The sequence below is a fragment of the Xenopus laevis genome, chromosome 5S, assembly GCF_017654675.1.
Source record: "Xenopus laevis strain J_2021 chromosome 5S, Xenopus_laevis_v10.1, whole genome shotgun sequence".
NCBI lineage: Eukaryota > Metazoa > Chordata > Amphibia > Anura > Pipidae > Xenopus > Xenopus laevis.
This window is the reverse complement of record NC_054380.1, coordinates 96,205,035-96,219,281: the sequence shown is the minus strand read 5'-3', so window position 1 is coordinate 96,219,281 and position 14,247 is coordinate 96,205,035. Positions and strand designations below refer to the sequence as shown.

At 35.8% G+C, this 14,247-nt stretch overlaps 1 protein-coding gene across 3 annotated transcripts in view; it reads right to left on the bottom strand.

Annotated features, from left to right (window-relative positions):
• tbl1xr1.S (transducin (beta)-like 1 X-linked receptor 1 S homeolog) overlaps window positions 1-14,247 on the bottom strand; it is an 82,120-nt gene that overhangs the window by 20,896 nt on the left and 46,977 nt on the right. For all 3 annotated transcript variants that reach the window (XM_018264626.2, NM_001096987.1, XM_041564075.1), the window contains 3 exon segments: window positions 12,490-12,532; window positions 4,497-4,550; window positions 2,907-3,012 (listed from right to left, as the gene is read on the bottom strand). In XM_018264626.2, the coding sequence (XP_018120115.1) occupies window positions 2,907-2,964 (58 nt within the window). In that variant the 5' untranslated portion in view covers window positions 2,965-3,012; window positions 4,497-4,550; window positions 12,490-12,532.

The window sequence follows — 14,247 nt, the reverse complement described above, 5'->3', positions numbered from 1 at the left end:
ATTATTATATGCTAATATGTTTTCTAAGTACATCCATGGTGTAAACTGGATTTGTCACATGCATAAAAAACCGATTCCATCAGTATGAACATATTAAATGACCCTGCAGACTATATTCACCTTAGTTTATACACTCAGCTATACAGAGCAAGAGAGGGCTAGCCAATTCTGAAAAGCAAGCTTTTTTTAAAGAAAAAAAATTATTTTAACAAATTAAAATATATTAAAGCTATTTGGAACTGGATTGACTGTCTGTATAATAGGTTATATACAGACAAAGCAATACTGACACTAAACATTTTCTTTTCAAAATATTAATCTACATTAAAAGTTACACATAGGTCACAATCTTTTTTTGCCGATAGTTTTGCTTTTGTAAGTAATTATTACTTGAAGTTCCTAAACCTGACTCTTTTGCCAACCTGACTGTCCCATCTCAGTCCATCAGTTAGAGTTTCTAACGATAACAGGCTACTGCTGCACAAATATGGCAGCCCCCTCATAGAGGAACATGGAGGTAAGAAAGGTAATGTAAAAGCATCAGGCAAATACTTTTATGGCAAAATTATAAATAGCATTCAAAGAATGTTATGATGGATAAAAAAATATATATATATTTTCTGGTGTCAGTATTTCTTAAGGTTTAACTTGATGGACGTGTATCTTTTTTCAACCTAACTTACCATGTTACTATTTTTCAAGCAAGTATTCTAAGGGCAGTTGATTTCATTTGTACACCACATCCTGCAATGTTTCTTTTTCTCCCCGATTTACCGACTATAATTCATGTGAACATGGCACTATCACTAGTAAAGGGGAAGTGGACGATTAGATGTTGTTTTCTACGTGTCACCAGCTGTATTTACTTCCCTGATTCAATGAGCAGGGAGAATCATTCAGTCTTTCATGCTGGGATCCTTCTATGGTAGTGGTTTGCCAACTGTCTGGCTGAGCCTGATGGTCGATTAGTGAGATATTTGGGAAGGATGCCTATTGCAGAGTAAATAAAATGTCTACAAAATGATATATAAAAGGATTCCAGGCACAGATAGAAGACATGGTGAAAAGGGACAATTAATATTGGACTCTCTAGCAGAGCAGATACAGGGAACATCCAAAAAATTTCCAAGAAAGTTTTAAGAAACGATGATTAGGGCATGGCCCTCAAAGAGAAATCTATAGCATCATTTAAAGTCCCATTGGGGACAATCAAGAGTGTCCTTACTTGTTTCTAGCACAACAAAGGATGTTAAGGCAACTTGTAACAGAAACTGTGTTTCCACACCACTGAAGGTGTGTCCAAACAGAATTGTTTGGGAAAACAATTATCTTTCAGAAATAGGCCCCCAGCTGAGTAATGTGCCCTCTATACACTTATCAAGATAAGGCACACATGTTCAACATTCCCATCACAAGGGAATCAGGAGACATACATGCATACAAACTGGGCAATAACGCATCTACCCAAGTATGGGCTGCAGATGCAGACAGCATAGCACACAGAAGGAAACCATTTCTGAAAATAATATGGTTTACCCCAACTACAGTGGCCACTGACAGCTCATACCTCTAATGAGGGGAAACATTTTTGCGATAGGTGGCACTTAAGCAAGTGTGCTTGTGTCAGAGATTTTTCATTTTAGCCAGCGCAGAGTGAGGGAAGGCATTTGGGGAGATTGGTCGACACAAAGACGAGGCGATTAGTTGCCAGGCGACTAAATCTCCCCAAAACACCCAGTGTGACCTTACCCTCAAAGTGCACATTCTAAGTTCACACTACATACAATGCAAAATGTTAGTGCAGATACTTTAAGTAGGGATCTGACACTTTTTGCAGGATTTGGTTGTATTCTTATACAGGTATGGGGCCGGTTATCCAGAATGCTCGGGACCTGGGGTTTTTTCCGGATAATGGATCTTTGTTATTTGGATCTTCATACTTTAAATCTCTACTGTAAAATCATGTAAACATTAAATAACCCAAATAGAGGTTTTACATCCAATAAGGATTAATTATATTGGATCAAGTACAATGCACGGTTTAATTATTATAGAGAAAAAGGAAATACATTTTCAAAATTTTGATTATTTGGATAAAATGGAGTCTATGGGATTATTCCATAATTCTGAGCTTTCTGGATAATGAGTTTTCCGGATAATGGATCCCATACCTGTATAACAACCAAATCCAACCCCTTAATGAACAGTTCAGAGTAACACTACCTCTCTAACCTGTTAGTCAGTCAGAAACTTGAATGGAGGGCCATTTGGGACATAACTATTCAGTTTGCTTTTGAATCTGACCGGATTGTTCTGGTTTTTAAACATCCCCTTACTCCAGCTGTTAAAGATTAAGTTTTGGATAACTAGATTTTTTAACAAACACATTTTTTTAATTATGGCCTATTTACAGAGTTTCATTTTTAGGTTGAACAATTCCTTTGAGGTCATGTGACTGTTCAGTGTAAACAATCCACCAAATGCAAAAATGATGGATTTGGTGCCCATATATCCTACATTTTAAAGAAACCCACAAAGCATATTCCTAGCATATTATTAAATGTAGACATGACACCAACAATTTGACAAAATATTATATTATATTTACACTAAGGGATAGATTTATCAAAATGTTTAAATACAGCGGTTTCTAGAGGGAAATCTCACAACTCTATATTTAAACATATACAGGAATTTTAAGAGAATATTCATTAAGCGGTGAAATTAAGATATGGTATTTTAGTCACCTTGTTTAATATGTCATGTGGTACCTCACAATACCACATACTCTGACTTTTTGATAAGGCAGCCATGGCTGAAAGCACACAGGGTATTTGGATGTATTGTGGCCCAAACTAACAGGCTACTCTACATAAGCTGAAAGGAAAGATTTAGAAGTTACTCACCAGATTCTTGCAAGTATCTGTACACCAGGAAGTTAACCTCATCACTGCTTATACTCATCTTTATGCCCACTTAAACCATGAGTTCACAGCAAACAGTGGTTGTTCCCTAAAAACATATGTCTTATAAATATTAAAGAATAATGAATATTTACACAAAAATCCAAGAAGACAGATTTGTTTCACTTTCAGACTAATATTTTAAGCTTTGAATGAAGTATTGATTATAGATTCACCTGCTTTAAAGGTATTACAGATAACATTATGTTCTACAGAGCTTATTTGCTATCTGCTGTTTAACTTGAGCCTTTTCTCCTTTGAATAGCTGCCCGCATGGCCACACAGCAGCTTATTTATATAAACAATAGTAGTGTTTCTGAAGCAAACACAGCAGTTTTACTAGTGCAGGGCAACACTGCATTATATTTGAATTACTTTAAAACAATTACATTTTTTGATGTTACTGGTCCTTTAAGTAGGTGGAGCCTTAAAATAGGAAAACAAACATAAGATATAATTAAAGCTATCAATGCTCATATATGATGCATTTTGACAAAGGATACTGCCCACAGACTATTAGTAATTAGGGCCAATGTTGAATTGCAAAGAGTGATTAAGGAATTAAAAAATGCAAGCATGAATGACATTTTTTTTAAAAAAATGCTATCTGTAGACTGGTACATGTCCCGATGTCTACAGCAACCAATGGTTGTACCCTTTTTAAAGGAACAGTAAAACAAAAAAAAAAAGTGTATTTAAGAAATGAATAAATAAAGTAGTGTTGCCCTGCACTGGTAAAACCGGTGTGTTTGCTTCAGAAAGACTATTCTAGTTTAAATAAATAAGCTGCTGTGTAGCCACGGGGACAGCCATTAAAGCACAAGACAAATAATAGATAACATATAAGCTCTGTAGTATTGTATACTACAGAGCTTATCTGTTATCAGCTGTGTAACCTGTGCCTTTTCATATTGTTCAGCTTTGAATGGCTGCCCCCACAGCTACCCAGCAGCTTGTTCATATAAATTATAGTAGAGTTTCTGAAGCAAACAAACCAGTTTTACCAGTGCAGGACAACAGTGTATTATGTTAATTTAATACACTTTCATTTGTTGGTGGTGCTGTTCCTTTAACAAAATTTCCTCAATCTTCAGAATTGCCCTGAATGGTTTTTTATTTGTTTATTTTATATAAAGGGGCTGTAGTCATAAAAGTATAATAAAGTACTACTAAGTATTTTCATCCTATATAATGCATGTTCAATCAGGCATTGTTCAAGGGATGTGAGACACTGGATGTGGATAATCCTTTCTTAGTAAAGTCAAATATTCTATAAGTAATTTATACAGAATATTTGAAAGTGTAAAGTAATGATTAATAAGTGCAAAGCCAAATACATATCTGTAAATGTAATTTTTTGTATGAGCTCTTGAAGGAACAGCGAGAACCTATTTACTACAGAACATATTTTGTGCAAGATTACCAACATAAATAATACGCAGTGCTAAAATATGAAAGAAACCTCTCATATGGGCCCCCCAAAAAAAATATGGTCTGTGGGTTAAATAAATGTATAAAAACAGCTCAACTTACCAGAGAAAATGAAGTCTGATGTTCTTGAAATTACATCAGTTTTAGATGACCCACCTTAAAAAAAAAAATAAAAAAAATAGACATTTTACACACGTACACACATATATAAAGACTTAATGAACAATAAAAAGTATAATGAACATAATACGAGCTACAAGCCCAGCTGCACGGAAGTATTTCATTTATTTGATTAAACATCTCCCCTGTGGCACAAAAGAATATTAAGGTGGCCATCCAAAGATATTGCCTGCTCAAACTTGACAGAATTGATAGCGTATGGGTCTGCATGGCACAAAAACAAGGCTTCCTTCATAGATAACTGTTGGAGCTATGGCATATACTAAATAGGTTTGCTGAAAAATTCCACTGGTTATGAATACATAGGGAAGTGCACAGAGTCCACCCCCTAAGGGCCTGCTATTTGGCTCATCACGCATACCTTTATTAATATACATTTAACCTATATTATTCATCAAATATATTAAATAATGTTGCACTTTTTAAAATGCAAGTTTAGAAGACCATCTCCATATAGATCAGTACATGTATTATGTTTTTTTAGGGAACCAGAAAAAAAAAAAGTGTAAAAATCCTGAAAAATCTTAAAAATATGTTAATTATCTACTAATTAAAATTTCATCCATCTGTCAGCATACACATGGAGAAGATTTCTTACCCACTTGTGTGCATTCACGTGCACTTACAGGCAAACGTCATTAGTCAGCATATTAGGTGCCAGCAATCATGGAAGTATTACTTAAAGGAACAGTAACACACAAAATTATTAACTTCAAAACCCATTCTATGTCCCTCTAATAATACAGCTACCTTGCACAACATTTCTTATTTCAAGTGCTTTAAGTAAAAAAAAGTTTTCTTCCTGTTCTCAAAAAGGCAATGTGGCGACTTCAACTGTGTCAGACAGTACATGCGCGTGCTCCACTTCACCTCCTGACATCACTTCCTCACACCGGAAGCCAGTTGCTGCAGCTTTATGAAGGGTTTTGCTGTAAGTGCTATGAGCAGAGAAGGCATCACCCAGGTCAGCCCTAAATCCCCGTCAGTCAGGCCGTGCATTCCTTCACGTGCTCGCTGCACTTAAGTTTGCAGCACAGCAATAGGAAGGTAATGATGTCAATGTGCACCCTTCCCTTGGAACATAATATACAGGAATGTTACAGAAGAAATGGAGAGCTTACAACGGGGTTAGAAAATCATTTGTAAAGCAGCAGCAACTGGCTTCCAGCTTGAGGAGGTGATGTCAGGAGCTGTTGTGGAGCGTGCATATAGGTGTCTGGCACAGTTGAAGTCGCTCACCTTTTTTTTTTTTTTTTGAGAACAGGAAAATAATTTTTTAAATAGTAATTTTACACAAAGCACTTGAAATAAGAAACATTGTGTAGGGAAGAAGCATTGTTAAATAGGTATAAAATCGATTTTGAACAACATAATTTTTAGTGTTAATGTTCCTTTAAAAGGTCAGGCAACATATTTTATATTTAGTTGACCTGCTCATTAGTTTACGTTTATCAGACAACAGCAAGCCATTCAAAGCTCACCAGCATTTCACTTTTCTACCAAGAAGATGTTGCAGAAGGAAAAAGTGTTTTCAGTGAAACTTACAAAAGAATAGGTTTGTGTATTTAATAAATGTGTGCCATTGGCCTACTACTGGCATTATTTGCACATATTTATAAAGCCCCAACATATTCTGCAGCGCTGTACAATAGATGGGTGTATATATCATACATACGAAGATACAAAGGATACAAGAGATAGATAAAGAGGGCCCTGCTCAATGCAGTTTATCTTTTTACCTCTTTCCATTGCACTATGCGCACATAGTATATAGGGTTGTATAAAGCCCTACTCAAACAAATTCACACCAATAAACGGAATGCCAACCTAATTTGTTAAATCAAATGTGAACACAATACAAAATTGCTTTTAAGGGTTTTAACTTGACACTGTTTGGGATTTGGCTGAATCAGGACCTAGTTTGGCAAGATTCGGATGAATTTAAGTGCCTGGTCCAAACCCTTAAAACAATGTGACTTTAGACCATGTGACTATAAACATTGCAGGGATTTTTTGTACACCGATTTCCCCCCTGGGATTTTGTCCTAAAGCTGCCTTATTAGTATTTAAAAAATAAATGGGTGAGAAAATACAAAGCTACCAATACAAATCTTCTCATGACATTGTTGACCCAAGGAGAGGACTGACTGCCTTTTAGGAGTCTGGAAGGAATTTTTCCCCGTTGGAGTAAATTTTTTTTTTTTTTTTTAACCTTCCGTCAAAATCAGTTGAATAGCCATGGACATATGCTCTTTTTAAAGGGATACTGTCGTGGGAAACATTTTTTTTTTCAAAAGCACCCGTTAATAGTGCTGCTTCAGCAGAATTCTGCCTGAAATCCTTTTTTTAAAGGATCAAACAGATTTTTTTATATTTCATTTTGAAATTTGGCATGGGGCTAGACAGTTAGTTTCCCAGGTGCCCTCAGGTCATGTGACTTGTGCTCTGATAAAGTTCAGTCACTCTTTACTGCTGTACTGCAAGTTGGAGTAATTTACATCATCCCTCCCTCAAGCAGCACATCAACATAACATTGGTCAGATAACCAGATAGCAGCTATATGACACCTCTCCTGAAGGATTTGTTTGCATTTCTCCCTACCCCCACCTAGTGGTAGAATACAATAGAAAATTAGAATAGCGCCAAAGCAGAAAACGCTGCTTTTTTCCTGCTTGGGTTCTATTCTCAGGTCTACCACTAGGTGGGGCTAAGGAGCATGACCCAAGTCATGGTATACTACAATGGGAAGGGAGGAAACAATAGCTGTCTCAAAGCAGTTCCATCCTGAAGTGCTGATTCCTTCTCAAAGCTCAGGATCAGGCACAATGCACAGAGATGGCTGCCTCTACAACAATATCACAGCTAAAAAAAAAAAAAAAAGTGTTGGTTCAAAATTTTAAATACTGTAGTAGGGAATAATTTGCAATGTAAACTGTGTAATTTAGAAATAAAAAGTAAGCCATAAAAATGACGACAGAATGCCTTTAACTTCAAATATAGGTATGGGACCTGTTATCCAGAATGTTTGGGACCTGTGGTTTTCCAGATAACGGATCTTTCCGTAATTTGAATCTTCACACCTCAAGTGTACTATAAAAAGTCGAATTTCGAATATATTCGAATTTAAGAGAGTTTAAAAAAAACCAACATGAATTTGAAATTCGACCCTTGATAAATGTGCCTCTAAAATAGGCTGGTTTTGCTTCCAATAAGGATTAAATATATATTAGTTTGGATCAAGTACAAGGTACTGTTTTATTATAACAGAAAAAGGAAATCATTTTTAAAATGGAGCCCTTTGGGAAGATAAGTCTTTCAGAGCTTTCTGGCTAAAGGGTTTTCAGATAACAGATCCCATATCTGTACTTTCGTAACTATGTAATCACGGATGCACTGAAATGACAATGTATACACAGAAAAACTCATTCTAATTCAGTAAATAATTGAAAGCTGCAGTTACTGAAAAAGAGAGTTGGACTATTTTCAGTTATATAAAAGTGTAGCAGTTATCATCGTTCAATTTTGTCTACAAACTGGGTTCAAATATTACTCCTGGGGAGGATAGCTAAAAAAGAAGAATCCAAAGGTCATCTCCAAGCACTGTAGCAGTTGCTATGGAAATAATTCAGCCCTTAGCTTATGTATTTTTTACTTTCACACAGCTGTATCTCTATATTAAACCACAGCTCACCCTTGCAGGTAAGGAAAAAAGGCCAAAGGTGTAAAAATGAAATACTGCTTGCCATTCTGGTGATTAAAACTATAAATACAGAAATTTAAGTTATCCACACACATAAATGCATACACTTAGAGGCCTAGGAATTATGCCGTGTCAAAAAGGTGACAATTCAGTCACATTATCACGCAAAATTTGGCATTTCGACAGTGTAAAAACCTTGATAAACTCGCAGTTTATGTTACACCGATTTTTACACAGTTTCTTCTGCAATATTCCTTTGATTTATAAGTTACATTAATGATTACATTTAAAATTTTAACGAGACAAAAGGGAGTAGATTCCTTCCCCATAAATATATACATACACACACACACATACAGGAGAGGGGTACAAACTAATCGCAGAAACAGAACATATTTAAAGGTAGAAATTTACAAACTTGTTTTCACAAAACAATTCTGCCTTAAAGTGGACCCGTCACCCAAAAAAATTATTCAAAATCCTATTTTATCACATTAGTCAAGCAAAATGAACTTTAATTACACTATATAAATTATTTGAATCTTGTTTCCTTCAGTCTGGGAATTCACAATTATAACAAGCAGGCAGGAGCCATTTTGTGGACACTGTTATTAAGGCAAGTGTTGCATCATCTCAGAATCTTGTTTGTGCACCAGAATAGGGGACCCGATGTCCATTCCCATGCCCTGGTTACACAATTAAACGGTGAAGAGAACGGGGGAATGTGGGGAGAGCAGTTACATCTAGGAAGTGCTGAATGGAAAGTGAAAGCAGTTGTCTGCCCCGCCTCTATGCCTAGGCATAGAGGCGGGGCAGACAATATTTGATTGACAGCTGAGATTTTTAAATGAGTTTACAACAGTTATGAATGCTTTAATAAAAAATTGAAATTGGATTTCATGTTTAATTTGAAAAGGACTTTTATTATACAGATTTGTGTGTCTGGGTGACGGGTCCACTTTAATAAGAAAATCACAATTCTTTTGACACATGCTTACATTTTTCATGAAGGTCAAACTTTAGATATTTCAACACATGGAGAGCTTGAGTTTTAAACTTTTCTTCATGGAAACAAGTTTGCTGGCTAGTTAGCCGTTCACTGTGAATGTCTGTGCTTGAATATTTATAGAGGTAAACAGTTTGATAGTTGATAAATGCTGGGAAATTCTTTATATTGACCACCACTGTGCATTTGTCTATGGTCCCTTCCAGTAAAGGATGCACCAAATTCATATTTTTGGGATCTGTGTGAATCCCCAAACGTATCCTAACTTGGCCAAATAACTTGCCGAATGCAAGCCATTTTCAGCAGAATTTGGCCAAATCCAATCTCTTGCCCAAACTAAATCCGAGCACTAACTAAAATGGAGACTTTGCTCTGTGTCAATTTTCGATGCCTGAAAATAACAGACAAGGTTACAAACACAGCAAATCTTCCACTTATCTTAGGTTTAGTTTGGCCAGGAGCTTGAAATAGGCCAAATTCTGCTGAAAATGGCTTGGATTCAGCAAACTCCAGACTTCTAGTCCAATTTATACTGAAAATGTGTACAAAGGTTCACCATAATTCTGTTACACGTGACATGACTTCCATGACAAAAAAAAAGTTTCTGTTACAGTAGGCCAAGTGTTTTTATTTAACGGCTTAGAAAATAGATGGTGTCCTCATTAAAGCCCCAGGTTCTAGCACTGCCTTGGACAATGTACATTTATAGTGCAGCCAGAGTATATTTTATATACTTGATTTCAAAATATGGCTTTGAAGCTTAAATAATGGCTTTGCTGTGCTCCAAATGATCCATGTTTCAGTCCATGCACATTACATCAGTTTACTACTATGTGAAAAATGTATTGTCAGTATTTACACTTGCATGTTACTACCACACACGTAGCTCCAGGGTATTTGGCTGTTCCTGCCTGCTCATAACCTCTCCTGGGAGCATTAGCAGCATGGTGCCCACATACCCAACCCTTCCCCTAATGCTATCTGCTGACTGTACTTTTGGCTATAGATCAAACCATCTAGCAGGCTGGATGCCGGATGTTCTGAAGTAGATGTTCTCTTATAACTGACTAAAACAAGGGGTGTTGCATTAATACATATGTGTGTGTATGCCTCCTCTTATTGAACTGCACATATGCAGTGCCAAGTGCAGTCAGTTAATAACAAGTTAATAAATGTTCCCTCTTATTTCTGCTTCGCCGCATGCACAATAAAATTTTTGTGCTCACTTTAAAAAAAACTGGTGTATGCACATCAAAATTCTGTGTGTGCACCACAATTGTGTACACTGGTCTCAAAATTAGTGTGTGCACAGCTTAGAGAAAACAATAAAGCTGATCCTGAATCATATCCATAAATTATGGGCTACAAGCCTGTTCTGGAATTAGGCAGCTCATCTTTTTGCCATTTGATTATTCATGCTCTTTACATGAACAATTTGAACCACAAAAGGCAAGTCATACCATGTGTGGCACCTTCAACATTCTTAGTCCAATTGACTTACAGAGAGTGTACCAAATCAGACCATGTATGGCCTGTTTTAAGAATGATTAATACAAGCAGAAACAATTAGATCAAATATACACCTGAGATAAGTAAAAATTCAAGAACAACATCACCTTAACCTATCACGTCCAAAACCAGTTCTACATAATGTGTAGCCTGTGCCTTTTCTCCTTTGAATTGCTGCTCCCATCACTACACAACAACTTAAATCAGTGCTATCCAACTGGCGGCCCGCAGGACAACCCCCCACCCCTTGTGTGCCCCCCCCCCCCCACGAGTCTGCCTGCCCTGTCCGATTACAATGTGTAAACTTTAAAAAGGTATCATTACAAAGATTAACAGGCCTCTGTGTTGTTTAAACATGTAATCCCTCTGCGTTTTTCACACCTGTAATCCCTCCCCTGCACTGTTTACACCTAAAACACCTCTATTGTCTACATCACTAAAACCCTGTACTGTTCACACCTCAGACCCAGACTGAGACTGCCCACATAGTTCACCTATTCACACTTCATACAAAATGCTGATGGGGCACCAGCACTGTGTGTGGTCCTGATAGGTTTCCCTCTCCCCTGCTCTGTTCTGCCTTCCCTATGCTCCGTGTGTGCCATACTCTGCCTGCCCTATGCTCCCTGTGTGTGTGACATTTACTGCCTGCCCTATGTTCCTTGTGTGTGACATACTCTGCCTGTCCTATGCTCCCTGTGTGTGCCATATTCTGCCTGTCCTATGCTCCATGTGTGCCATATTCTGCCTGTCCTATGCTCCTTTTGTGAGCCATACTCTGCCCGCCCTATGCTCCCTGTGAGCCATACTCTGCCTGCCCTATGCTCCCTGTTTGTGCCCTGCTCTGCATGTGAAACATAAGTCTAGTAGGGGTTTGTTAGTATTTGAAAATTGTTGTTAGGGGGCCCCAAGGTGTTTAATCGTGTGCTGAGGTGTTGCGTTATCCACAAGGGAGGATAAGGCATTTTGATTTAAGGGTATGTCTTTATAAACAACTTTTTTCACATATTAGTAATAAGTTATATCCCTGCAGTGAGCACAAACCATTTAGTTTTTTTGGTGTGCTACTACAATTAATGTGGACATTGTCTTGTGTAACATGGGTGTGGTTTAAAGTGGTTGTGGTGTAAAAACAGGGAGTGGCTAACACTGGCTTCCATTATCGGCCCTCCACCATGTAGGCCAGGAAAATCCCAGCCCTCGGTACCACAGAAGTTGGACAGCACTGGCTTAAGTATATAAACTATAGTTGTGTTTCTGAAGCTCACACACACCAGTTGTAGCAGCGCAGCACAACAGTACATTATATTTTCATTACCTTGAAACAATTAAATTTATTGTTCCTTTAAAATGTGAACTAATGTGTGACTAGGTCTACCAAATAATAATTACTGTTATTAACCAAATGTAACCGCAAGCACCATTCCCTTATTACAGCACTATATAAACATGGATGCTAAAGTCACACTTACACAAGTAGAGTTTTTTTGGGGTTTTTTTGCCTTCCTTTCGATCAAATAGCAGTTAGGCAGGTTATATACAGACAAGGTTGAACTTGATGGACAGGTGTCTTTTTTCAACCTAATTTACTATGATGTGAAACATTTCTCTTTGATTAGTTTAATAAATACATAACAAAACAGGCAGATATTATAATAAAAATAATAACCATAAAACTGGCCATATGGAAACATTCTTACCTTGTGTATTTTAATAGATATTGATGCAGTCTGAGAAGAAAACCTGTGAATAAATGGTAGAAAGAGTAATGGTAAATATAGTAGAACAAGTCACACGTTTCTATTTTTATTTAGCTAAACCATCACAACAAATAATTAGTTCCGTGAATACACACTAAACATTAGCTTTCATAAGATCTCTAGTGCAGTGTATGTACCATTAAGTTTCCTCAAGAAAACAGTTTTTGACAGTTGCTGCAAATTAAATAAAACCTTAGGCTAGGAAATCTTATACAGTGCCTGGCACAGATTTCCCATTTGGCTTACCACAGGAGAGATATCACATTACTAAGAATAAAGGCAAAACTGTTGGGAATACAATAATTTGCAGTTACCTATAGAGAATATAAGGTATCATATCTAAAGTCATCATGTTTCACCAGATGGTTACATTGCTCCTAGAGACCATTTAGTTCCAACAACTACGCAGTCATTCTGATGTATATATATTTATATATATATTTATATATATATATATATATATATATATATATATATATATATATATATATATATATATATATATATATATATATATATATATATATATATATATATATATATATATATATATATAGATATAGATATATATAGATATATATATATAGATTATATATTAATTAGTTATACAAGCATACTGTATTGACACAAACTGTTTTCATTTAACATGATGCAGACATCATTTAGGATATATCAAACCTTCTCTTAGTAATGGGAATACATTTGAATGTACAAATTAAACCTAAAACTATTTTATGGGAGATGATTTTCACTACACAATAGGCTAAATCAATAGAAAATAGAGAATATAAGGTATCATATCTAAAGTCATCATGTTTCACCAGATGGTTACATTGCTCCTAGAGACCATTTAGTTCCAACAACTACGCAGTCATTCTGATGTATATATATATATATATATATATATATATATATATATATATATATAGATATATATATATATAGATATATATATATATAGATATATATATATATAGATATATATATATATAGATATATATATATATAGATATATATATATATAGATATATATATAGATATATATATATATATATAGATTATATATTAATTAGTTATACAAGCATACTGTATTGACACAAACTGTTTTCATTTAACATGATGCAGACATCATTTAGGATATATCAAACCTTCTCTTAGTAATGGGAATACATTTGAATGTACAAATTAAACCTAAAACTATTTTATGGGAGATGATTTTCACTACACAATAGGCTAAATCAAGCCAGATATCAGGAGAGGAAGTAAACAGAACTGTTAGTTTCTGGTTGTTTAGTGGAACATTTAATCTAAATGTATTGTATATAACCACATAGGGTTAACATTTTGATTATATATTGTCACCCAATGACTTTGATGGCAATTAAAAATACACTAATAATGAATAATGGAATGTGCTGGTTCATAGCTGAGTTTCCTCATGAGCAGTAACCAATAAGATGTTTGCTTTTAAATATGTGAGTGCTGTATGCTACCTGCTGATTGGTTGCTATAGGTTACTAGACCTGGGCAAACGTAGTGCCTTTTATGACATAACCACATAAGTCTGTAGTGCATTTAAAATCAAGTCCCCCCGGCAAACTGTGGACCTAAGTAGTAAGACCATGATGAACTTACCCTTAAAGGGCAGGTCAACCACAAAACAAAAAATGACCTTATAAAAGAAAACACAATTTAAGC